We start from the raw sequence: 26,354 nt of genomic DNA on the forward strand, positions 1-26,354 counted from the left end.
TCCGTCTGCCTTCCTCCGTCGTTCTTCCGTCAGGCTGGAGGCTGATTGAATTTTAAGTCGCGTTAATCCCGGAGAACAGGTACCGAACGGAGGGACGGAGGAACGGGATGCGTCCGCCGCTCGTCCTCCCCTCTTCGGGGGGCGGGGGGGGGGTTCCTCCTGTTTCTCACCTCTTTATTCCTTCCACTCACCCGCTCCTCTCTTCCCTTTCTCCAGCGTTTTTATCCACTGGTTGCGAGTGATTCCTGGGAGAGATTCCCGGCGAGCTGCGGAGGAGAGAGCGCTCCGGTCTATCTGTGGCAGCATCACGCATCAGACTGAGAGAGGGGGGGAGATAGAGAGGGAGGGGGGGAGAGAGAGAGAGAGAGAGAGGAATGCAGGGTGGAGGGAGAGGGAAGCAGGACTCCTGCAGGAGAGAGGAGGGAAGTCGGTCGTTCCGAACGCGACGTCCATCCCAGCAGAACTTCTTCCCCAGCTCTCGTTGTTCCTACGCAGCTGAAAATAGTCCCAGCGTTACCTTCAGGGTCACCCGGCGTCACAACAGGGGGGGTCGGTTCCTGAACGCATCATCGAGAACCAGTAGAACCAGTTCACCTGTGGGACGTCCAGACAGGTGTTTCCTGTCGCCGCGGCGCCCGGAGCGTCAGATGCTCCTCCCACCGCACTGGTCGGTCACACCCCATGTGGCGAGATCTCCGTGGAAGCGAGGACCGGATCGTTCCATCGTGTCCCGGTTACAGCGAGGAGTTCTACGGCTCATTGATTAGCAATTAATCAAAGCTCCTGGTGCCTAACCGAGGGGGGTTGGCCCAGGGGGGGGGGGGTGACCTTGCGAGGGGAGTGAACTCACCATCAGCTGACTAGTCCGGAGATCTCATTACTTAGCTTAGCGTTAGCTCGTCTGTGGAACGGGACGTGTGTCGGCCCAGGAGACGTGATGTCACAAACCCGCCGCCACGGTTAGCGAGACACTTCTGAGCAACCGTTATGTCAGGGCTAAATGCCGCGCCGCGCTAGCTCGAAGGCCAATTCTCCATGTATTTGTCTTGATATAACGACACACACACGCACACACACACACACGCACACACACACACACACAACCCCGCCCCCTAATCATCTAATTATGCCAAGACCGTTTGCGCGCCGCTGTGCTTTTATTTATTCCCACTGCATTAGCGCCAGCGCCTCGGAATGATTTCCCGGGCGCCACGGTACGAGCGTAACGCCGGCCTCATTTGTCTGCGTGGCTTTCAGAGGAAACCTTGACGAGACGCGACCACAAAGGACGCAACTTCAGGGATACACAAACGCTTTTGTGCAGCGGCGAGCTCGACAAGGCCGAGATTTGTTCGGCGATTAAACGTCATTGATCCAAATCGATGATCCGCTGCAGAAACGGCGCTCCCGCCGTTGGCTTCCGACCCGTCCTCGGAGCCGACTCTAGTTAAATTCTGCTCCTTCAATTCCGTTTTATTTCACCGGGAAAGTTTCCTGTGTTTAACAACCTTTTTCTCAAGGCAAAGACAGACGAACAAATGAGAGAAAATAAGTTAAGAAGCTCTTAAATTGGGAGGAAAACATCCGTTTGACGCGTTAAAGTTGATTTGCTGCCTGGTCCAACCCACGCAGACGAGAAGCGACGTTAAACTCCCATCATTCACTGCTGGATTCGATCCCTTACTGATTAACACGCCTCAAATCGTGGGATTGATTCTGTTTGGATGGGAATAATGACGGCGCTAGCGGTGGCACAGGCTAACAGCAGACGGCGCTCAACCCAGCGGGGTGTTTTCACAGGCGATACTAAGAACATTAATAAAATTTGAGTTCAGGCGTATCGGGGGACCTCAGTGTAAAATTAGCCGCCACCCTCCCCTCCATTCCCCCCATGGTGGCTTACGTAGCGTTAGCCAGGCGCTAGCTGCAGCGCCTCATGCTTAGAACACGCAGTGCGGCGGGAGCTCTGATCAAACGGAATCAGGAAGTCATCTAAATACAGAACCTCAGGTTTCCATTAGAGAGCTGATGTGATGAATAATTCACGACGCTCCGCGCCCAGGAAGTCCAGGCGGTTAGCACGCCTTCTGTAAATAAAAGGCGGCTGTTAGTCACGCGGCGTTCTGACCGCTGACACCGTAATAATGGGTTCACAGGCCCCCAGCTGAGACGTGGAGGGACGTCAGCCTGAAATACCTCCTGAGCCGGATCATAGTTTCTATTCTGGTGACGAAGCCGACTGGTCGGGATTTAATTGAGCCGATTTGCAGATGAATCGCCTTTTCATTGCTGACGCCAGCGTCAAAACGGAAGTCCATGTGATGGACCGGCGACGCCGTCGTGATGCTACAGAAAAAGAGTTTAATTGTGAATGTTCCACCCCCAGCTGATCCAGAATCATCTGAACCCAACTTCAACTGATCCTGACTCACCAGAACCCAATCTCAACTGATTCTGACTCACCAGAGCCCACCCCCAACTAATCCTGACTCACCAAAACCCACCCCCAAATGATCCTGACTCACCAGAACCCAACTTCAACTGATCCTGACTCACCTGAACCCAACCCCTGATCCTGACTGACCTTAACCCACCCCTAACTAATCCTGACTCACCTGAACTCAACCCCAACTGATCCCGACTCACCTGAACCCACCCCTAACTAATCCTGACTCACCAAAACCCAACCCAAAATGATCCTGACTCACCTGAACCCACCCCTAACTAATCCTGACTCACCTGAACCCACCCTCAACTAATCCTGACTCACCTGAACCCAACCCCCAGCTGATCCTGACACAGTAAAAGTTAAACACACACAACTTCCTTAGCGAACGCCGCGGCATTAGCCGGACAGATGAGGGGGAATTACCTGGAAAAGCTCATGTCACACCTGCGTCGTCACTTTTAGCCAGAACTTCCTGTTCCATCTTGTAGACTCGGTGATTATTTTGTCACCACAGGGTGAGAACCGTTTCCTTCTGCACGGCGACGCCGCGGGAACATCGCTAAAGCTAACGCATGCTGAGGAAGTGATGCGGGGCGCGCCGTCAGGAGCCGATCATTAGCCCGGTCACGCTCGACTGATGCTCCTGCTGCTCGGCGACCATCATCCCGTGTTTCAGGGTCACGTTTGGACGGATGAGACCATCAGCTGTATGAATAATTAACGCGAAAGCCCGCCCCCTGCTCGGAGGCTGCGCGGCGCCGCTCTGCGGGTTTGGAGCACATCATTTAGCGAGTCACGGACCTGCTGCTTAAGGAGTCCCAAAATACAGCTAAGTAGCTCTCTGTTTAATAGGATTGTGTCTCATGGTCCCTGAAAGAGGCTGAGGGGCCCCCGTTCACCGGTTCCACGCCCGTTTGTTAGTAGCTGATGAGTCACGCATTAGTCACGCCCCCCGGTGGCGGGAGGCCTCCAGGAGGTGAAGACGCCGCGTTCCCGTCTAACACAAACACCGAAGTGGGGAGTTATTCTGGGAAACGTTTGGCTCCGGATCGGAGACTCCAGGTCGATCCAGGAGCCTTTTGGTGGCTGCTCCTTTCTGATTGGACGACGGTTGCCGTGAAGTCGTCAGGGTCTTAAATGAAGAAGAAGTCAAAGAGGCGACGTCGTTCCTCTTCACGGACGCGTGTCGGTTCATGCGTGGTCCTCTGAAGCCACTATAAGGTTGTAACAGCCAGAGGTGTGTGTGTGTGTGTGTGTGTGTGTGTGTGTGTCCTTGTTTGCGTGTCCGGACCGCTGCTTCAGACAGGACAGATTGAGATAAAGGGAGACGGAGGATGAGCGGCGGAGGAAGATAGATGACCTGCCAGCGCCAGTCTGCAGGCGGCGAGCTGGGCAGAGGCGGGGCTTGTGTCCGGACGAGGGGGCGTGTCCTTCAGATTCCAGATATAAATAATAACAGGAGATCAAATTGATTTTCGTTCTGTTTAGAACAAACTGATGAACATTTACCGCAGCTCGTCGAGGGGGCGTGGCAGCATGTCTGCACCAATCACATCCAACCACCTGAGACCGTCCCCCACCTCATTGATCTCCAGACCGACATTCCGTTCCACTCATTGATCCGTCCAGAGGAAAAGGACAAACCGTTATGGGTTAACGGCGTCTGTTAGCATCTTGTGTTGTTCGTGTCCTCCTGGCTCCGCCCCCTCCGCCATATTTTATTTCTGTTTTTCGTTTGCGTTTGCTCTTTAAACTCGTTAAACCAGAAGAAGAGTTCCAAAGTTGCAAAACATCAGAACTTTTGTTTGTTGTGCGATTTGTTTACTTCCTGTTTTTTGAGACCTTTGGGATAAAAGAAAACGTTTAGTTTTTATCTACTTATTAAAACTCCAAGTCAAACATGCAAAAGAGTATTTTTTAACCTTGTTTTCAGTAAACAGAAAAAATAGAATGAGGATAATAAATAAACAAATAGGTAAACAAGACGGTGGCTTATATTTACTACTTCATTAATAGCTAATGCTAACGCTAACCGGCTCAGTCTGGTTCCTTCCAGGTTGGGGTGTATCGGTTTTGCCGATTGGCCTCCAATTGGAGGGAACCAATTCATACTTCCTGTTAGCCTTCCTGTTAGCGCCTGCTAGCATTAGCCTCCCCGAATCAACGCTTTCCACCAAACTAACTCAGAGCTAACGAGCTAACAAGCTCCCGCTAACATTACCTCATCCTCAACTCCCAGTTTTCATTATCAAGACTTCTGCTGGAGGCCGGCAGCAGATGCTACATGCTACATGCACACGCCTCACACGCACACAGGCACACACACACACGCTACACGTTAAATAGTTGTCAGGTGTCTGGGAGACGCCAGAGGTTCTGCAGTAATGTGGCCGTTAGAGCGTTTGGCAGGAATCCCTCTCTGTTCTGGTCCACAGCTTGTAGCCCGAGGTTGGCAGCGCAGCTCAGTTACATGAGCCACCCCCTCCCCCTCCCGCAACACACACACACACACACACACCTACACCTGCTGCAGGAGGCTGAGGATGCAGCATCGTTTGGTGTCCTTGTGCCAGTAATGAAATCCTGGGTTCTGACTCAGATCGTCTTTAAAGCTTCTCGAAATGTGTTTTAATGAGTTTGACTGTAGATAAAAGTTGATTTCATTATTGTTTGTTTACTCTGATGTTTACAGTACATTCCTTGACCCCAATAGCTTCGCAGCAAATTACTGTGATCGCATTTCATGTCTCCCAGCTTGCATTTCAGTCTGTAGCATTGGTACCATCAGCCAGAGGACGGTGTCCATCTGACCGGTCCGTGAGTCGGACGGTACGCTTGTCGAGACGCTTGCCTCGGTCACATGACTACACTGAATACATTACCGCTAAACTGAAACTCCCAAGCTAGCAGAACCAACAAGAAATAAACGTTGGTGTGACGTCACGAGGACACTTCCTGTCTTTATACTTCCTGTATATGAGTCTGGATCTGGAGGAGGTTGTTGGTTCTCACCCCTCACCCCTGTGTGTCGGCTGCGTTCTCCCTTTTAAATGCCACCTGAATCCAGGCTGACATTTTGGGATGTTCGCTGAAAGACGTTCAGAAGAAAAGTAATCTTTCGACATTCCTTCATTTTCCCATCATCCCTCAGGGATCGCGACACGCGATAAACGGATCTAAAGCGTCTCTGTGAATTTATGAACACGTCCTCTTTCCATCCACCTCGTCGTCTCCTTTGGTTTGCCGCTCCGGCGGTTCTCCGATGGTGGAATCACGAACGGAGAACCGAGTCGGGAACCAAACTCCGCCGTTCTCGTCGTCGTCGTCTCTTTGTTGACTCCGGGGAGTTAATTGGTTAGATGATTCTTCTGAGACAAACAAACAACAACAAAATGGAAAATTAGCGTAATTACTCTCAACAGTTGACTCTTCCCCTCTGGTGTGTGTTGGTGTGTGTTGGTTTGATGTAAACAAACTTGTGTTGGTTAAAAACAAACAACCCCCCCCCTGTCTCGTCCCCAGACCAACATCCCGTTCCTCCAGAACGTTCTGTCCAATCAGCAGTTCCTCCACTCCACCGTCGACACCCAGTTCATCGACGAGAACCAGGAGCTGTTCAACCTGAAGCCCACGCAGAACCGCGCCCAGAAGCTGCTGCACTACCTGGGTGAGCGAGGGCCCCCGCCAGACCATAATACCCCCCCCCCCCCGCTGGACCGGGTCCCTCATTGGTTTGATGTGTCTTCTGCTTCCCAGGTCATGTGATGGTCAACGGGCCGACCACGCCCATCCCGGTTAAGGCCAAGCCCTCCTCGGTGGACCCGGTCGTCCCCCCCGTCACCATGGGTGAGTCTGCCCGCTCCGCTCAGGGGAGGGGCTTTGTTTCCTGCGGGGGGGCGGGGGCACCCATGCTAAAAATATTAACAGCCATGGGGCATTGTGGGTAAAGGGATGACAAATGGCCTGTCGGACAGTCTGGTGGCTGCGGGCGGGAAGACCCGCCTCCCGGGGGAGGGGGGGGGGGGGGGGTTAGAAGGGTTCTGGTTCAGAGTGCTCCACTGAGTGGTGAGTTCATCTGTGTGTGAGTGTTGGGGGGGGGGGGGTTGTCTACGAATTCGACGCTGATGTTAAAGTAACAATCAATCAGGCATCACTAATCGATCCCAACAGGATGGCTTCGTCTGCAGCGTTTGCTCTGGTCTGACTCCGCCCCCCCCGAGGATGAGGATGGGGGTGCGTTCAGCGACGAGGCACACCTAAAGCCGCATAATGAGATTTGTAACGAGCTTCAATCCGTTCCCTCGTTCGACGGAGGGATTGAAAGAAGAGAGGGATTAGGACGCATTATCACACCCGCCTGAGGGCGGGGCAGGAGCAGTGGGGGGTATTAGAGGGGGGAGGGGAGGGGAAGGGCAGGTGGGCACTCCCCAGCAGATCCTGTGGGCGGAGGCAATGCTTCTGGAGTCCACTTCCTGTCTGGAAGTGGATCTTAGAAGCCTCGCTGGCTCACGTTTGCTCCGCCCACATGGGAGGAGCTTCTCCTCCAGGTTCCACTCCTGTTCCTGATAGGCAGGAGAAGAAACAACAATGATGTTCTGCTGCGCCGTGCGACCGGTCCCACCGGGCACTGACTTCATTAAAGCGCTAACTAACGCTCCCACCAGGATCGACCAATTAAAAAGCTCCTCATCAGGAAGAGTCTCAGGCGTGAGGCCGGGGGCGGGTCACGGCCCTCCAGACGACCCGCACGCACTCACCAGGAGAACGCCGCCACCGCGATTAGCTCGCCGTTAGCTGCAGAGATGCGAAAGGTGTCTGATGAACGACCGAACAGACGAGTGTGTGTTTGTGTGTGTGTGTGTGTGTGTGTGTGTGTGTGTGTGTGTGTGTGTGTGTGTGTGTTGGCGGGCCTCAACACCACACGTACCACACGGCTCGTTTGAAACACACATCAATGACCTCACTTCCTGTTTCTGGTGAGACGAGGTGACGGCAAAAGACATGAGAAGGTGTGTGAGGAACAGAAGGTGAGCTTTGGGTAGTGTGTGTGTGTGTGTGTGTGTGTGTGTGTGTGTGTGTGTGTGTGTGTGTGTGTGTGTGTGTGTGTGTGTGTGTGTGTATCACCAGCCGGACGAATTACACACAGATCCTGGTAAGTTCAAAGCGTCGGTATCTATTTGTTACGGTAGAGTGATTTCACAGAGCTCATCTAGTGGAGGTGTGTGTGTCTGTGTGTGTGTGTGTGTGTGTGTGTGTGTGTGTGTGTACGGTTCGTTTTGCTGGCCTCAGAGACAATTATAGCTGAGATCATTTATTTTCTGGAATGAGGTACAACAATAAAAGGTTGGGAGGTGGGGGAGAGGGGGAGGGGCAAGAAGGAGGGGGGGGTCTGAGCTTCATTCAACAGGTTCAACATCCTTGCTGCTAGCATGGTGGCTACGTTGATGACATCATAGACTGTATGACTCTGTTAGCCGATTAGCATGTGTTAGCATGCTAACAGTCCAAAACATGAACGTGGACCTGTTAGCGTGCTAATTTTCACACAATGCTCAGCTCTCCAGGTGAACTCATTTCCTGATCTGTTGATTTGCGGTTGCCCCGCCCACTGGATGACAGAGGGCGGGGCAACTTGTTAGCTTGTTAGCAGCCGTCATAGAACCTTTATACCTTCTGTCCCTCTTCCAGGTGAGCCCCCAGTGGGTTTCCGTGATGTGTTGCTGCGCGACGGTCCCGAGGGCTTCGCCAAGGCGGTGCGCGCCCACCGGGGTCTGCTTCTGCTGGACACCACCTTCAGGGACGCCCACCAGTCGCTGCTCGCCACCCGGGTGCGAACCCACGACCTGAAGAAGATCTCGCCCTTCGTCAGCCACAACTTCAGTAACCTCTTCGCCCTGGAGAACTGGGGGGGTGAGTTCCTACACACGCTAACCGGCTAGCCTGGCTCGACGCTAAACCGAAGCCACACCCCTGCCACCACACCCGATCGCTATCGTATTAATTAACCTCTTTGTGCGCGGACGGCAGTGCATACGCTTCCCTTTTCTTTTTTCGCGGCGGCGGCGATGAAATGATTGCACGTGTCCTGAAACCTTGACGTATAATTTACGCACGAATGCGCCGCTAATGGAAAAAAAGGCGGACGAGAAAATCACACATTGTTGAAGCTTGTCGAGGCGTCAGCGGCGCCACAATAGCGGATTGTTCTGTGTATAATATATAATTGCACACATAATCACCTTAAACTCAAACGGCGGCTGAAAAGGCTAATTGTCGATACTTCCTGGTAACAATAGCCGCGCGCTAAACGCGACCAATGCATTAATTTTCCCTGTTTGAACACTGGTGACACTTAAAACGCCCACGCTCCCAGGAGAGACTTTCAAAGCCATCCTCTCCAGTTGGAAGCGCTTCATTTAACCACCTGCTCTTGCCACCAGGTGAGCTCGCAGCCGATTGGACGAGGGGGAATTATAAGAAAGGACTAGCGTCAGCTAGTCGCGTTTGAGGCAGGCTGGAATCTTGGAGCGATCTCAATCCGGCGCTTCGGCGGCGGCTGGACGGGCGCCAGCGAGGTCTCTGGTCCCAGCGAGTCTCATTATCCACCGTCAGATCGGAGGAGGCGCCGCCGCGAGGGGGGAGGGGGGGCTAAACGCCTTTTAGCACGATGGTGTCTTTTTATTTGAAGGTTTAAAAAAATGCATCCGCCTTCTGTCGGCACACGTCCACATCAACCCCGTCGACGGCCTCCCGTCGTGAGCGTCGTGCGACCGTCTCCGAGGTGATCGCTCAGATAAAGGAAGCAATATCTTCTATGGTTTAGCATGAAAGATGCTAATTTGTTAGCCGCTTCCTGTTTCCTAAAGAGACTCAAACACAGAACCGTTTCAACACGCGGCGGCGCTTCGGTAACGTCCTTGATGTGGGTCTGATCCGATGAGAGGAGATCTGAAGGGATGCTGGCCTCTGATTGGATCAGAACTGTTCCAGGAATCCAGAACTTGGAAGTCAGAAGCCACGCCCCTGCCGCCAACAAATTGAAAAGTCATCTCCGTGGTGACGGCTCGTAGTTTCACCTTTGAAACGGATCTTAAACCCCGACGTGACGCCGAGGAGATTCCGTTCTCCCGCGTCCGGAATGAGAGGCTTCCCGGTTCGAGGTCGTCTACCTCACAGGATTCTGGGATGTTTCAGCCGCTCCGAGGCGGAATGAATCACGGTGGAGATTAAGTGTGTGAAAAAACCCTTTGAGGATTAAATCCTTCCTGATATATAGCGTTCCTCTCCGCTCCGTGAAAGATCCTGGAATACCAACTGGGTCACGGAATGAGTCTGTTTCAGAGGCGGTCCCGTTTATCAGATGGGAAACGCTCGTTTGTTGCCGCGGCAACGCGTCCGATCCGAGGCGATAAAGCAGCGCGGATGACGGGAAAATTGATCCAGAAAATATGCACCCGGGTGATAATTGCACAGCGATGCAGAAAAAAAACGCGGATAAACGCTGAGACGTGTGTATTTATGTGGGTCAGAGGCCGCCGCTGGAGGTGTTGATCATTTATACAGATAGTTTATCTTCCCTCCGTCGCCGCGGAGACGACCTCCAGATATTCCCACGCTGATTCCGGGAGTCCCGAAACCAGTAATTGCTTCTCGCGATCGAGAAAACGATCCGGGGCTCGACGCTCCAGGTTCGTTTCCATCGCTCGCTTTTAATTACTCCAGCTCGTCGTCGTGGCGACAGATTGGAGGCTGCACGTCTTTCCAAAAAAAAAAAAAGTGGCAGCTTCAGCAAAGCCGGCGCCTAATGGCGTGATATGTGGGCCCAGCTGTCAGCCGACATTCCCCGTTATCAAAATCATGATGCAAAATCCCGCAGGAAGTCGGCGCTTCCCATCGCTCCGGCGCTAAAACGCGGCTACGCTAACGTGTCGAACGTCAGATACGAGAGCCGGGAGTCGTTTTTCGCTCCTGGCAAATTCGACGAAGGAGGGAGGGAGGGAGGGGGAGGAGTCGGGGGCAGTTTTCCCGCGTTCATCCCAGTAGGGAAGGAGCTCGCTCTTCGTATTCCGGCCGTGTCCAAACGAACCGGCGCTCCGAAAACGGAATTTAATGACTGCAGTGTTGGATCAGCAGAATTCCACTGCAGGCTTCGGTGTTTTCGGCCGATACCATAAACGGGTGTGAGACTCGCTAATCTGCTGCCCCCTGAAAGGAAAATGAGAGATGTTATCTACCCCCCCCCCACCCCCCAACACCCACACCCCAACCCCCAATCATTTCTTGGATTTCAAAGTGACTTCAGAACGAATTGAAATGTTGGAATGAACAGCGAATGTGCAAGTATCATCAGATATTTGATTTTGAGCATCCATTAGTGTGTGTGTGTGTCTGTGTGTGTGTGTGTGTGTGTGTGTGTGTGTGTGTGTCTCGGTGGTAACTGTGATATGTTTGAAATATTAGTTTCTGACTCAAAAATTGACATCAAAGTCAGGATGACTGATGAGACTCGAGATGACGGCTTAAATAAACTGCTTTCCCTCCGTGTGTGTGTGTGTGTGTGTGTGTGTGTGTGTGTGTGCGCGCGCAGGTGCTACGTTTGATGTCGCCATGCGTTTCCTGTCTGAGTGTCCGTGGAAGAGGCTCCAGGAGCTGAGAGCTTTGATCCCAAACGTTCCCTTCCAGATGCTGCTGAGGGGCGCCAACGCCGTGGGGTACACCAACTACCCCGACAACACCGTGTACAAGTGAGACTCACACACACACACACACACACACACACACACACACGCACACACACACACACACACACACATTTCATCACCCTGACATTGATGGTGTTGACATTATGTCATCTTGATTGTTTGATGAAATTTGTGTTTTTGCCGTGGACGTCTGCCCTACTGGATGTTGTGTGAGGCGTGGTAGGCTCTGTCGTCATGGAAACGTTTGATTGAAAGCCAGTACACACATCTATATACACCTACATACACCTACAGTATATACACCTAAACACACCTACAGCTATATACACCTACACACACACCTACACACACCTATATACTCCTACACACACACCTATATACACCTACACACACAGCTATATACACCTACACACACACCTATATAAACCTACACACTCGTGTCCTACTTGCTGTCAACATGATTAATGACAGTCATGGATTCATGTTTTTATTTCCTGTTCATGATTACATACACACACACACACACACACCAACAAGCGCGAGTCAGTCATGTGATGTTCCTGGCTCCTCCCACTAAGTGCTTTTCATTTACACACGCAAACACCAAAATACACACACACACACACACACACACACATATGCATACAAACTGTTTCACAAATGGATTCACAAGCTGCCCGAGTGTGGATGAGTCATCAAGACACACACACACACACACACACACACACACACACACACACACACACACACACACACACACACACACACACACACACACACACACACACACACACACACACACACACACACACACACACACGGTGTAATTCTTATCTTAAATAAACTAGAGTGACTTTATGACTAATGCAGCTGCCCCCCCCCCCATCCACTCATTATTTATCTTCCTCTCATTCCGACTCCCAAATTGTTTCTCGACTCATCTTCCTCTTCATGAAGCCCCTCCTCTCCTCTCCCTCCCCCCTCTTTGGGGGGGGTGCTGCTGAAAAGTTACCCGTGATTATGATAAACGACTCAGATCTACTGCCCCCCCCTACCTCTACCTCCCCCCACTCGGTACAGCGAGCGACCAAAATCTTCATCGACTTCCTGATTTTTTAAAATTTGACATAAAGTAGCCACGCCCCTCTGGTCCAGATAGACCCCTCCTCCGGAAGCCTCTGGTCGCCGGGTGTGGCGTCTTGAAAATGCCACCCCAGTGATGAAGATCCGGGGTGGTGGGGGGGTAATAATGGGGGAGTTTAGCGCCGGCAGCCCGGATAATGAGGCCAGGAACGTTCTCCGGGTTAATGTCCGCCGCCGCCGCCGCTCACAGAAATAGTGAGAACGTTTGTGCAGGTAGGGTGTTATTTATGAGGCGGTGCGGTGTATTATCTGGGATGTTATCCCCGTGGGAACGTCTCCTCACACACACACACACATGTTCCCGGGTTCCCCTTCAGGTTCTGCGAGGTTGCCAAGGAGAACGGGATGGACATCTTCCACATCTTCGACTCCCTGAACTACATCCCCAACATGGTTCTGGGGATGGAGGCGGCGGGGGCGGCCGGCGGCGTGGTGCAGGCCGCCATCTCCTACACCGGCGACGTGTCCGACCCCATGAAGCAGAAGTACTCCCTGGAGTACTACCTGAAGCTGGCCGACGAGCTGGTCCGCGCCGGAACCCACATCCTGTCCATCAAGGTGAGGCGTTAGCGTTAGCGTGCTAACGTGTGACGGGATGCCGAGGCGAAACCTTTCTTCTTCCCGTCTCCCGCCGGAATCGTTTGTGTACTCGTGTCTTATCGCGGCGTTCCGACGATCCTCTTTAATGGAGCGTGAAGGAATTTTTTTTTTTCTTCAGCCGGAATAATAAACGTCCTCATCCGTGTCCAACACTCAGAGAAGATAGCTTCAATTTTCCAGTCCTCATTTCTCCACCTTCGCTAGATTTGTTTCAATTTGGCGGTTTTTCCCTCGGTTGTCGGTCGTCATCGGAGGGGCTTTTGGTTCTGGTTCCGTTCTGGCGGTTGTTGGTTCTACGCCCTGGATTTTCCCGTTCATTCCCTTCCGTCCCTCTTTCCCTCCAGGACATGGCCGGACTCCTGAAGCCGGAGGCCAGCAAGCTTCTGGTCGGCGCCCTGAGGGATCGTTTCCCCGAAATGCCGATCCACGTCCACACCCACGACACGGCGGGGGCCGGCGTCGCCGCCATGCTGGCCTGCGCCGAAGCCGGCGCCGACGTGGTGGACGTGGCTGTGAGTATCCCAGAATCGACCGCCGGGCGAATAACGCTAACGTTAACGCGCTATGATTGCGTTTGCAGGTGGACTCCATGGCCGGCATGACGTCGCAGCCCAGCATGGGGGCGCTGGTGGCGTGCACCAAGGGGACCCGCTTCGACACGGGTGAGTCGGGTCGGGAGCCGGAACGCCGCTAAACGTCGTTACGCGTCCGTGTCTCTCTGGGAAAGGGGCGGGAAAACCGTTTGGCTTCAGACAGAAACAGTCTGTGAATCCAGACGTAAACAAACAAACAAGTAAACAAACAAGTAAACAAATAGCCGCTGCCTTCTTCTATTTTAAGGCAAACAGCTGGACGCCACACCAGCCGCGTCATGACCCCCGCCAAAGGAACGTCCGTTCGGTCCGCATCGGACTCGGAATGCCGACGAGAGAACGCACAGAACTCTGAATGAGGGCGGGGGGGACAAGGGCGAGGTGTTTTTGTGCAGCTCGTTCCTGGAATTTTAATTAGAACCGGTCGGAATACGGGACGCGTCCCACGCGCCGGTGCACCCCCGTCCTGAGTCGACCCCCCCGTACATTCATTATTCATCCGCATGCAGTCGGACGCATCTCTTCATCTCTCTGCACCGGATCCTCCCTCTGCCTGTAATCGAGGAGGAGGGGGGGGCTCCATCCTGGATCCCCCCCCCCCACACCTCCGTTCATCCCTCTCTTCCTCCCATCATCCAGAGCAGTAATCACTTCGCTCTATCTCTCCTCCCTCCCTCGCTCCCGTGCCTCCTCCGTCACCCCTGCTTTGTTCCCGTCCCCCCCCCCTCCCTAGGTGACGAAGCAATTAACAGAACTCCACATGTCTGCTCCGCTCACTCTCTCCGCGACCTGCCCCCCCCCCCCTCTCCACGTTGTCCCACGGTATCTCTTTGTCTTGACGGAACGTTGAGAGCGAATTCATTTGTCTTTAAGCCGTGGGTTTGTTTGCTCCATCGGCCGCGGACGCACGCGCCCGTGGATTTAATCGACGCGTATCGACGACACTCGTCCAGTCGGGCGACAACACGGATGAAAGTGGCCCCGGGAGCTTTCTGCCGCCACGTGCTCGGAATGACGAACGAGGGATCTGCAGCAGGAATGGTTTCAACACGGAGCGTTGGGTTTATAGGTAGAGACAGGAGACCCCCAGGGGCCCGAACTCGATCCCCTTCTGTTCAACTGAACCAGAGCCTCTGGGACAACATCCTGGTATCGGTGGGCGGTTATCACCGAGGCGGTCAGGTGACCGCCAACCAAACTGCGCTAATGGCTAACACACTTAGCAGTGCTAGCACATTTAGCAACGCTGACACAGTTAGCGTGACGTCCGCCTCCCTCTTGTCTCGCTGTCTTTGTCCGTCTACGTTTAGTGTTCCCTCCTGGATCGTCTCGCCGCTTCATCGGCATCTCTCGGATCACACTCATCAAATATGTGTGTGTGTGTGTGTGTGTGTGTGTGTGTGTGTGTGTGTGTGCTGCTAATGAGTTCTGCTCTCATCGTGCTGAAGTGGGTATGAAGAAGAGGATCCTGCCTCCTTCTCGTTAGCATCCGGTGCTACCTGCTGCTTTTCTCGTCTCTTTTAGCTTAGCTTTCCGGAGAGATGTCAAAATGTCGGCCTGACCCTTTAACCTCGTGGTTTCGGTCTGCGCTCAATATTTACTGTCATCTCTGACCCGCCCGCTCCAGCTGGCGGCTGGGCGAACGGAGGCCCCGCCTCCTCGCCGGAGCCTCAGAAACGCTTTCTGCTGCTTGTTCTCTTTGAAATTCCAGCTTGTCACTCAGCAGTTGTGGAAGTAGAAATCTAAGTTCACCTCATTAAAACATGTCAGTCCTTCATCGGCAGCCAAACGACGCCATCAATCAAAGCGGATGGATTCGTTCTGGAGGCGCGGCGTCTCGTCGCACAGGAGGACGTCCCTCTGAACAGATGGATTCTTACGGAATAATATTTGGGGGCTAAGACGACATCAGAGGGGTTTAAAGAGGTGGTCTGACGCCGGCTGGAGTCTGAAGGGGGCAAAAAAAATGACAAAGTTGCGTGATGTTCTTGATTTGACGCCGCTCTGTCGCCCGCAGGCATCGCCCTGGAGAAGGTGTTCGACTACAGCGAGTACTGGGAGGTGGCCCGAGGTCTGTACGCACCGTTCGACTGCACTGCCACCATGAAGTCCGGGAACGCCGACGTCTACGAGAACGAGATTCCCGGAGGACAATACACCAACCTGCACTTCCAGGTGAGTCCCAGATGGAAAGGCGCCGCGTCAGCGCGGGTCAGCGCTGCTTGGCGTGCGTTTTCATCCAGTGTGTGTGTGTGTGTGTGTGTTCTCTGCAGGCTCACAGCATGGGACTGGGGAACAAGTTCAAGGAAGTGAAGAAGGCGTACACAGAAGCCAACAAGCTGCTGGGAGACCTCATTAAGGTGAGAGCGCCGGTGGGCGGCGGCCTTCCAGGCGGCGCCCATGCTGAGAGGTTCCCCGCATAAGATGGGCTTCATTAGAGGCATCCTGGGCCGGGGTGGGCGGGTCCAAACGGGGATGCGACCCCCATCAGCGGCGCTTTAACTTGATCTGTTGGATCGTGTTCTGAAGGAGCGATCGCCGCGGCGGCGGCGGCGCTGAAGTGGTCCCATCCTCGGCCTGACTCCGCCTCCATCCTGCCTCTTTGTTTTTCATTACCTTTCATTAATTCTGTTGTTTTCTCCCTCATTATTTACCATCACAGCCCCGTAATAGATTCATCCCTCGCTCGCCGGCTTCACAAACACGTCGTAATTATTTCGGTCTGGTTTGCAGGCTGCTTATTTTCTTCACGTTTCTCATCGCCGCCGCTTCAGCTCGTTCATTTCCGAGCCGTCGTTTCTCATTTCGCTCCCGTCGCAGACGAGCTCGCAGGGATTCGCAGAAACTCGACCTCCTTCCTCCTCTCCTCCTGTTGAAATTCTCTCCGTGTCTGTTCTCCCTCTCCACTCCTCTCATCTCGCTCTCCGCTCCATTCTGAGGCGCCGCGCGTCGCTACGCTAACCGATGTTAGCTTAGCGTGACTACACTCATCCCCTGACGAACATTCAGAATGCTGGGCTGGAATTCAGGATGGAATGAGGGGGTGTAAAAATATCCCAGGAGAAGGTTAGCATGATGTTAGCATAATGTTAGCATGATGTAAGCGTGACGTTAACGCGATGTTAGTGTGACGTTAGCGTGACATTAGCATGATATTAGTGTGACATGAAAGTTACGGTAGCGAGACGTTCACGTGATGTTAGGGTGATGGTAGCGTGATATGAGTGTGACGTTAGCGTGATGTTTGGGTGATGTTAGCATGACGGTAGTGTGAAATTAACGTGATATTAAATGACATAAATGTGACCTTAGGGTCATGTTAGAGTGACATTAGCATGATATTAGTGTAACGTTAGAGTGATGTTAGTGTGACATTAGCGTGATATTAGTATGGCATTGTGATGTTAGCACGATGTTAACGTGACGTTAGCGTGATGTTAGTGTGACATTAGCATTACCTTAGCGTGATGTTAGTGTGACATAAATGTGACGTTTGCGTGATGTTAGCAAATATTAGCATGACATTAGCGTGATATTAGTGTGACGTCAGTGCGCCCACATAATGAAGATATGATCGTGTCATCAGGAGGAGAGCCAAGTTTCTGGGGGAATTATTCATCTGCGATCAGGTGATCGGGTGAAGGTGGGGTCAGGGGTCACATGAACAGGTTCAGACCCAGCAGCTGCTTCATCCGCTCTGTTACTTCCTGTCTAAAACCAATCCCTTCCTCCCGGTCTTGACGTTTCTAAAATGTCAGGTGACAGACAGGCGTTAGCGTCTGATGCTATCTCTAAAGGAGACGCTTGACATTTTGGGAAGGTTTGATGAGAGGATCGGCGCTCCGGGAAGGAGAACGCATCCATTTCCTGTGACCGCTGCTTCCAACACCTGGAATTAGAGGAACTTTAAAGACGAATAAATCAAACGTTTATCCTCCCCCGCTGGGTGAGAGGCGGGGTTTATTTCACACAGGCCCTTGGGGCGTGGCTCTGGGTTCATGATATCTGTCGTGTTCCGGATGGAACAAACTCATCAAATCAAAAAGTCACGTTTCGTCCCGCGGCGCCGGCTGGAAGTCCGAGGTGCGATTGATCGACGAGATTGATAACAAGGGCGAGTCCCGACGCTGCCGCGGATCATAGAGACGGAATTGAGAGGAGAGAAAAGAGGGGGATGATTCATGAGGGTGGAGACAGAAGGTGGAGGTTAAACGAGTTAGAGACGGATGAGGACGAGGGATGAAGAAGAAGGATGACTCCGGAAGACAGATCAGAAGCAGAGAAACAATTCTCAAGTTTACAGACGAAATAAACTCCCCAGAGACCAAGGGGAAACAATAGAGGGGGGAGGAGGGGGCGGAGTGGAGGTGGGGGAGGGCGGGGCACTAATGGCCTCTCCAGGCCTTTCTCATCTAAAACTTCGCTGCGAACGGCGATTCTCTAAAAGTGGTTACTTCCTGTGTTGGGGAGCCAATCAGACGCATACTTCCTGTGTTTGGTGCTGATTTGATTAAAGATATATTTTTTTAAAAAAGGCGTTTAAAATGACACGCGTCGCTAATGTGTTTGTGACTTTGGAACCGCCCACTCACGGTATTTCAAAGACTTCCAAAAAAAAAAAGATGAGAATAATTAAATATTCATCCAGATGAAACCGCCGCCGCCGGTTTTGATCTCCACGCCAGAATATCTCTGAAGGTTTTATCTCCTAAATAAACGAGGCAGGATTTAACTCTAAATATAATGTCACAAAGGGTTCTGCAGAGTTGCATCATGGGAAGTGTAGGCCGACATGACTGACAGTGTAGGAAGATGCCCAGCAGTGGAGTAAATGAAAGTTCTCATCTCCTGCTGTTGAGATCCGGTCCAAAATAAAGCAGAACCCCGGCGGTCCTGGAGGCCGGCACTGATCCCAGGGCAGCGCTTCAACGCCGGCACGTGATTGGACGAATGACTCTCTTCTCCCTGCGGAGGCGGGGTTCTCTGGTTGCGGGGGGGCGTAATCTTCCCCCAGAGTGTTCCTGAGAAGCGAACACAAACGCCCCGTCGCCTCCGGGGTCGTTCGTCTTTCGGGGCGGGTCACATGGCTTGACCGCCGGCGCTCCATCAGGGTGAAACCAGCCGCGAACAGGAAGGATGGTGTCTGCATTCATTACCGCAGAAGACTAATGTTCGCTATCGACGGGTGCGTTAGCGTCCTGTTTGCATGACAAAAAAGGCCACTTATCACCATTAGGCTAAAGGGAGCGCTATTAGCATAATGCTATCTGGAGTAATGAAAGGATTAATCCATGTGCTTCTAATGAGCGCCTCTCGCTCCGGCTCCGCTTCATTTCCACGTTTTCCAGAGATAAGACCTTTAGTTTAGTCCGACAAACCCAATGATTAAAGAGGCGAAGTAAACATCTTTTCATTTTTCTTCCGACACACCCCACCCCCACTCCCCCCTCCTCCGCGGGTCAGTCGGTGCTTCGTCTTCCTCGACAGCATCTTCATTAAATCAGAGAGTCCGTCACGGAGGGAGGAAGGTGGAGGAAAACTAATGGCTCCATCACACCTGGAGAACCCGGAATATTACCCCGCATGGAGTTTTCCTGAGCGGAATAATAAACGAAAACACACCCAACCTTCTTCCTCTTCCCACAGGTGACCCCGTCCTCCAAGATCGTGGGCGATCTTGCCCAGTTCATGGTGCAGAACAACCTGACCCGGGCGGAGGTGGAGGAGCGGGCGGACGAGCTGTCCTTCCCTCTCTCCGTGGTGGAGTTCCTGCAGGGATACATCGGAATCCCGCACGGAGGATTCCCCGAACCCTTCAGATCTAAGGTACGCAAGTTCTGTCCCTCCGTTGTTATAATCCGATTGTTATTACGTGAAGTTTTATCAGCCGGACGAGGATAAAAACGTGAAATCCCATCATGGGAGCGTCGGATCTGGGATCGTTTGTTTTCCCTTGACGGCGTCGTTACTTTTAGGCACTCTGAGGTTTCATCCGTTTATTTGCGTACCTGTTCATCCCTCATCGACTCCGTTCACCTCCTGTCGCCCTGTCGTCTTTATCACGCTGCCCTTCCCCCCCCCCGTCTCCTCACACCCGGGGGGGTAATCAGATTAAATATTTGTTGACTCGACCTCCGAGGTGATTTTTCAGTTCCGGCGCTCCGACATCGCCTGGAAGTTTAAGATGAGTCAAACATTTCCAAATAGTCTCCGTCCGCGAGGAAGGGACCCCCCCTCGCCCCCCCCAGCTGCAGCCGATGGTCGTGTTTCTTTAATAGCGCTCTGGTGGCTTAATGAGCTCATCCCGACGTTCAGTCACACACTCCTGCGTCCATCCACACCCGGAATGCCGGCCCACATGCAGCCTTCTGCACGCAGGGGGGGGGGGGGGGGCATTTAAAGTGGGAATGGAGGCGTGAAGTCATCTGTCACATGCTGGATGGGGGGGGGAGAACAAGGCCATGGTAGAGGGAATTACAATGCACAACAGCTTTTCCAGTGTGGGAGGAGGTTTTCCTTTACACACACACACACACACACACACACACACACACACACACACACACACGCGGGTTTGACGTCGACCGATTACGACAAACGACTCTTCACTAATCCCACGTTTGAGGCTGAACACAGGAAGTTCAGTGGAGCACCTGATTGGTCTGGGCGGGGCTTGAGTGTCAGACTGAGCCAATTAGAGGGAGAGTAGGCGGGGCTGGTGAGTTATTAGAGGACATCAGGGCCAACCTTGATGATAATTTGAGTTAATCCACCCCACCCCAACCCTAACCCCCCAGGGATAAAACCGGCGCCGCATTTCGGGTCGTGACATCATCTCTCCTGCTGACATGATTATTGGCTTTGATCGATTGCCCCCTGTGTGTGGCTGTGGGGGTAGATAACAGGCCAGGTCATTAGTAATACCCCCCCCCCCACACACACACACACACACAGACTTCACACAATTACCCTACTTCCTCTTGACTCCAGTCATCTGTGATGGAGAACCCGGGTGAGGAGGGGGGGGTCATATATTAGCACGTTAGCGACGTCTCCCTCCTGCTTTCTAGCAGCATGATGTTTCTGAAGGGTCGTCTTCCTCACCCTTCCTCCCAGGTGCTGAAGTCCCTCCCCCGGATCGAGGGCCGCCCCGGCGCCTCCTTGCCCCCCATGGACTTCAAGGCCTTAGAGGAGGGGCTCCGGGCGGCGCATGGCGACGACATCACCCCCGAAGACGTGATGTCAGCGGCGATGTACCCAAAAGTGTTCCAGGAGTTCAAGGAGTTCACGGGTGAGTTCAGGCGACGGCGTTGAGTCGGCGTTTGGTTCTGTGGGTGTAACGGGATCGAGGCGGCGGCGTGGAGACGTTCGCCGCCGCGATCTCCGGTCCCGTTCTCATTTGTTTTATTACTCAGGCTTGAAATTAGCAGCCAACCTTGAACGAGGAGCGCTCGTAAAGTTCAACCAATTACAGCGTTCAACACTTCAGGAGTTCAGATATTGGAAAACAATCACACGCCTCACATCAGGTGGGGGGGGGGGGTGGAGGGGGTGGAACCAACCGCCAATCAGAACCGGAATTTACATGACACGAGTCCGTCGGGCGAGCGAGGAGTGCTGGGGGGACAACCCAACCGGTCCATGTCTGGTATCAGGTGTTAGGTGTTATCAGGTGATTGATCCAGCTGATAGGCCCGCCTACCAGAAGGCGGGGCTTGGAGTTGTATTTCCTGCTGGTGACGGATGCTCGTCTGCTTGCAGCTAACTTCGGCCCGGTGGACTGTCTCAGCACCAGACTCTTCCTGGACGGACCCAAGATCGCCGAGGAGTTTGAGGTACGGAACCCAGCAAACAAACACATGGTCGACATTCAAAGTTAGCACTAGAGCATGCTGGGTAATAATGAGGAGCCACTCCGCCGAGCGTGTTGCCTTAACAACGCTTCCATGAAGGATCGACATCAGCAGGTGATGATTTCTTCACGGCCGAGGTGTGATGCCGCTTCCTGTGGAGCCGGAGAGCGGCGGGAGCGGCGTTCGTCGTCCCACCGGCCCCCCGCTCACATATAACAAATTAATTTTGTCGTGCGACGTTTGAGAAGCGCACCGAGGGTCCGTTTCACAACCGTTAGCAACATAAAGCCGGTGAATGATTCCCCCGACAGGAAGCGGCTGAACGTGTTCCTGACGCTGGAATCAAACAGGATGTAGTATCTCCAGTGTGTGACACACACATTGGTCCTGTGTGACAGATGCACCGTGGAAGTTTGTGTGTGCGTGTGCTTGAAGTACACACACACACACACACACTCAAAACGCAACAGCTGAGAGCCAATCAGAGGCATTTGAAGTCGTTTTTTGTTCCCAGCCTGCGGTTCCGATCCGCTCTGGCGTTCCAGAGGGAGCGCTGGGAAACGGACCGCTGGTCTGACTCCTCCAGGAGGTGAGGATCTCCTCCTCCATGAACCTTGACCCCAAGTTGCTCATGGGGCGCACCACGAAGGAGCCGCCACTCAACTTCACATCACCTGCATGCCCACAGGCCCCTTGTGTGTGTGTGTGTGTGTGTGTGTGTGTGTGTGTGTGTGCACTACGGACCTGTACACATTATAGATATACATGCATGTAATAACCAGTGTGTTAGAGTGGACTAATAAGTTCCCTACGGGCATCAATACAGTTAATTACAATTAAATAAAAAAATTATAAAAATAATTTTTAAAAAAACGTTCCTGATCCGTGGGTCGATCAGTATCCCTCCTAGAACGTCTGAGTAGCCGATCAATACTCCAGAAGCTGCAGATCAGCCATTGGGATTGATTTGACATCCGTCCAATCAGAGCTGCAGGAGTTCTGACCGACCCGTCTTTCGATCCAGATACCCCTCCCCCTCTTGCCCCTCCCCCACTCCACCTCGCTGCTGCCTTTTAATCTCCAATCTGTCAATTTCACCAACGTTCAGATCCTCAGATTTGTGCTTGACACCAGTCAATACCACGGAAACCGACTGCCCCCTCGGTTGTCATGGCGATGGGTACTCCCACTAGAGCAGGTCCGATTAGCGGCGGCGCCAGAAAGAGAGTGAAACCTGTCAAGAGGAGCTACCTGTCACCCGGAGACGGCGCGCCCCGTCGCTCGTTCCTGTCTCTGATGGCCTGGAGGACGAGGAAGCTGATGCTGATGGACCCCCTCCTTACATGAAGCGTGGTGGTGTGGAGGTCCACTAGAACCCTGCAGCCTGACGTGGGTCAGATGGCTCCTCAAAGGATCAGGAATCTCTATCTGTGTGGAAGATGAAGATGAAGAACCTAAGCAGAGCTCAGAGTCCACCAAAACCTGGTTCTAGAAGAAGTTCTGGATCTTTCTAGAGGCGTCACCTGGTGGGACTCCAGAGAAGCCCTCTGGTGGACCTGAAGGAGAAAAACCAGGTACTGGAGGAACGGGATCAGATTCCAAGAACCAGAAGTTGGATCTTGATCTGGTTGAAGGGTCTCTAGAGGAACTGGAGGTGTTTTATATTTATAGTGTGTTACATGCGTGTTAACCGGGAGACAAATCAAAGAACCAGGAACATAGACGTGTGTGGGGAGGGGTTTAGGGGGGGGGTCCAAACTGTCGTCCCGACTCGGGACCGTCAGGAATGGTAATTATCAGGTGCTAATGAGAAGAACATTTATTATGGTACTCATGCGTGGTAATTCCGTCATGCTGATTGCTTTGTAGAATCACAGTCGGCGCACTGGAGCCCGGGGGGCCCAGGCAGGGGGGGGGGGCTCTGTGGCACCAAAGCAATTTGGTGACTTGTGTTTTAGTTAAATAATTTTAAATATAAAGTGGACGATTTTCAGAGGAGGTTCCTGAAGGACAGCGTTAGAGCTCACAAGGTAAACCCACGTCGTTAGCGGCGCCGCTACACCCCAACCTGTTTGTGTGTGTTTGGACCTGAATCTGAGGTCCTTGTCTAGTGGTGAGCGCCTGGATGGTACTGCAGTTGGAAGACGATGGTCTTAAAAGCGGTTACAGTAAACGATGACGTAACGTCATTGTGTTTTATTTACGTAGAAGGAGGACGAGATCGAGTTCCTACGAGTTCGTAGAGACTTTCAGAGGTGTTCGGTGCCTTTGGAGAAAAGAATGTTAGGGTCACTTTAATTGACATTGATTTTTGGGAGTAAGTTTTGTTTTTGGAGTCTGGATGTGTTTCTCTGATGTCTCGGTTCACAGCGGTCCGTTTCTACCTCATCTGTCCCATGCCGGCACTCCCACTGCTTCCCCTAAACTAACCGGACCACGGTCTGCTCAAACTTCGCTTTGTCGTCTACGTGGTCCCTCAGACTGTCAAATACTAACCGACATCGGTGCAGCGAACACATGGCGACAGCGTCGGTGGCAACTCTTCCTGGGATTCACCCACACATCCATACGGCGCTGCGAGGACACAGTCGACCTATCCGCCATCCGATGAGTCAGGATGCCATTAATCATGTTTGACAGGAATATAAACACTGATTATAGCAAACATGGCGCCGGTCACACGCCTGTCGGCGCTAATGCACATGGACACATGGTAATGTCATCGCCGTCAGACGCAACACCAGGCAATAAAGCAGGCAATCAAGTTCCCAATGTGGAACTGGTCCCAGGTGGAGGCGCCTTAATGTGAGGCCTGTGTGGAAAACACAGCTGGGGTACAGACTGTACAGAGGCCCCGCCCACACGAGCTCTATAGAGGGATCTGAAGCCAATAAAATAGATTTGGGACAAATTGTTTTTAATGCCTGGACCGGCTGTTTTGAGAGTCAAAGCAGGGCAACCGTCCTCCAGAAAACGTTACCCATGAGTACTGTGGAAGACAAAAGACCGGTCAAGAACCAACAAAGACCAGTAAAGATGGCCAAGAACCAATAAAGACCTGCAAAGAACCAATAAAGATTAGCAACGACTAAACAAGAACCAATAAAGACCACACAACCAATGAAGACCAGCAAAGACCAGTCAAGAATCTGACAAAGACTGACCAGGAACCCGGCAAAGACCGAACAAAGCTGGAACCAGAGGAGTTTGGTGTGACGGAGGGAGGGAGGAATGAAGCACCTCAGAGAAAGTAAAGATGCAGAGAAAGGTTTAGTTTCCAGAAACGGAGTGAGAGAACCCGACCAGGAGTCAGAACACCCAGAGGCACCGAGGTGGATTCCAGCTGGGTCGATATGCACCTGCAGCGGCTTGTATTTCTGTCTCTGCCTAGAGACTCAGTCTGGAATAACAATGGAGACTCAGCGGCGGGATGACAACGCGAGGATGAGGAAGGGTTGATGAAGAGGTGTGGGCAAACAGAGAGAAGAGAGACGATCAAACAGACGCTGAAAGAGGCGCTGATGGAGACTAATGGCGGCATGAGGCGGGGGCCCACAAACAACACTTCAAATGGAACGCTGTGGCATCATGGGAGGACTGACAAAGAGAGGCACTGAGAGCCAGGCTCACAAATGAAAAGGGGGTGGATGGCGCGGGGGTCGAGGGGTGGGGGGGGTCCGACCAGTGAGATGAGAGATTTGAGGAGCGACGTGAGATAAATGAAGAAGGCTGGCCGCTGATGTCGAGGGTCTAGACGAGGAAGTCAAACAGATCGGAGAGATATGTACAGGTAGGGTGAAGTCCAGACCATCCAGCTAACGGCTAACCGCTAGCAGCTGACAGGATCTTTCTATCCGTCTGTTAATCGTTCGGATAGTCACGTGTGAAACACTCTTGCCTCCGTTTGACGCCAGGATTGATTCGTCTGCTGGAACGTCGGAGGTCCAGCAGAGACCCATCCAGGGCTAGTTTTTTCCAGCTCTGGTACCGATGCTGCGTCCAGTCGTGGGTTTATCAGGGACCGCCGCTGAGCTCCTGGGTTTTATCTCTTCCCTCCAAGTCGATCGATAACCTGCCAAAAGAAATGCCAACAGGTCAATAAGGTGAACTTTACAGAACTATTTGGGCGATTTCACCCCCAGCGACTCCAACTCAACCCAACCTGACAGAAACGCCTGGAACAGACGGGGATGTCTCGTCCGCCTCGGCGAGCTATGTTGGTGACGCGAGGTTCACCAACACATCACGAAAGAAGAAGTACCTTACAAAACGGTGGATAAAAAGATAACAACGCGCTAAATTTATGCAAATGTCTCTTTGTCAGGCGTTTACAAGCCTGTGCATGTATCTCTGCACTCTGCAACCCAACTGCATGCTGGGAAACATTCCAGTCCGACCCGAGGCTAGAAACAAATCAGGAAGCGAAGGGAACGCCGGCGAGGTCTCACTCTGCTAACTTCACTTTTTAATTTCGTCTCTTTTTATTGCTGCGGCTAGACCTTTGAATTAATCTGAATTTCCTAACGTAATCTAATTCCTGCTGCGTCCCCTCCCCCACCGTCTCTCACCCCCCCTGTGTGGCCTTTCATCTCAGGTGGAGCTGGAGAGGGGGAAGACCCTCCACATCAAGGCGCTGGCGCTGGGCGACCTGAACAAGGCGGGGCAGAGGGAGGTCTTCTTTGAGCTGAACGGACAGCTGCGGTCCGTTCTGGTCAAAGACACCGTCGCCATGAAGGTACTCCGAAGGCAACGGGGGGGGGGGGGGGGGGCAGGCCTATAAGAGCTGGAGGCGGGGCCTGTGTGAATGATGATAACTGCGTTTGCTCCTCCATCCAGGAAATGAAGTTCCATCCGAAGGCTCAAAAGGCCATCAAGGGTCAGGTGGGGGCGCCCATGCCTGGAAAGGTCCTGGAGGTTAAGGTCGAAGTCGGCGCCAAGGTCAGAGGAACATTTTGTGGTTGATTGGCGTTTGTTGCCCCGCCCACGCCACTAAGCTAATGCCTGTGGTTGTGGT

At 52.8% G+C, this 26,354-nt stretch overlaps 1 protein-coding gene across 1 annotated transcript in view; it reads left to right on the plus strand.

Annotated features, from left to right (window-relative positions):
- Positions 1-26,354, plus strand: part of pcxb (pyruvate carboxylase b) — a 100,276-nt gene that overhangs the window by 72,172 nt on the left and 1,750 nt on the right. The window contains exons 13-26 of the mRNA XM_068308017.1: positions 5,972-6,116; positions 6,206-6,295; positions 8,138-8,359; positions 11,037-11,193; positions 12,612-12,852; positions 13,239-13,406; positions 13,475-13,556; positions 15,505-15,662; positions 15,761-15,847; positions 19,134-19,313; positions 20,604-20,778; positions 21,249-21,322; positions 25,935-26,075; positions 26,177-26,278. Of these exons, the coding sequence (XP_068164118.1) occupies positions 5,972-6,116; positions 6,206-6,295; positions 8,138-8,359; positions 11,037-11,193; positions 12,612-12,852; positions 13,239-13,406; positions 13,475-13,556; positions 15,505-15,662; positions 15,761-15,847; positions 19,134-19,313; positions 20,604-20,778; positions 21,249-21,322; positions 25,935-26,075; positions 26,177-26,278 (2,022 nt within the window). The remainder of the gene's footprint in view (positions 1-5,971; positions 6,117-6,205; positions 6,296-8,137; positions 8,360-11,036; positions 11,194-12,611; positions 12,853-13,238; positions 13,407-13,474; positions 13,557-15,504; positions 15,663-15,760; positions 15,848-19,133; positions 19,314-20,603; positions 20,779-21,248; positions 21,323-25,934; positions 26,076-26,176; positions 26,279-26,354) is intronic.

This window comes from Antennarius striatus, chromosome 23 (assembly GCF_040054535.1).
Source record: "Antennarius striatus isolate MH-2024 chromosome 23, ASM4005453v1, whole genome shotgun sequence".
NCBI lineage: Eukaryota > Metazoa > Chordata > Actinopteri > Lophiiformes > Antennariidae > Antennarius > Antennarius striatus.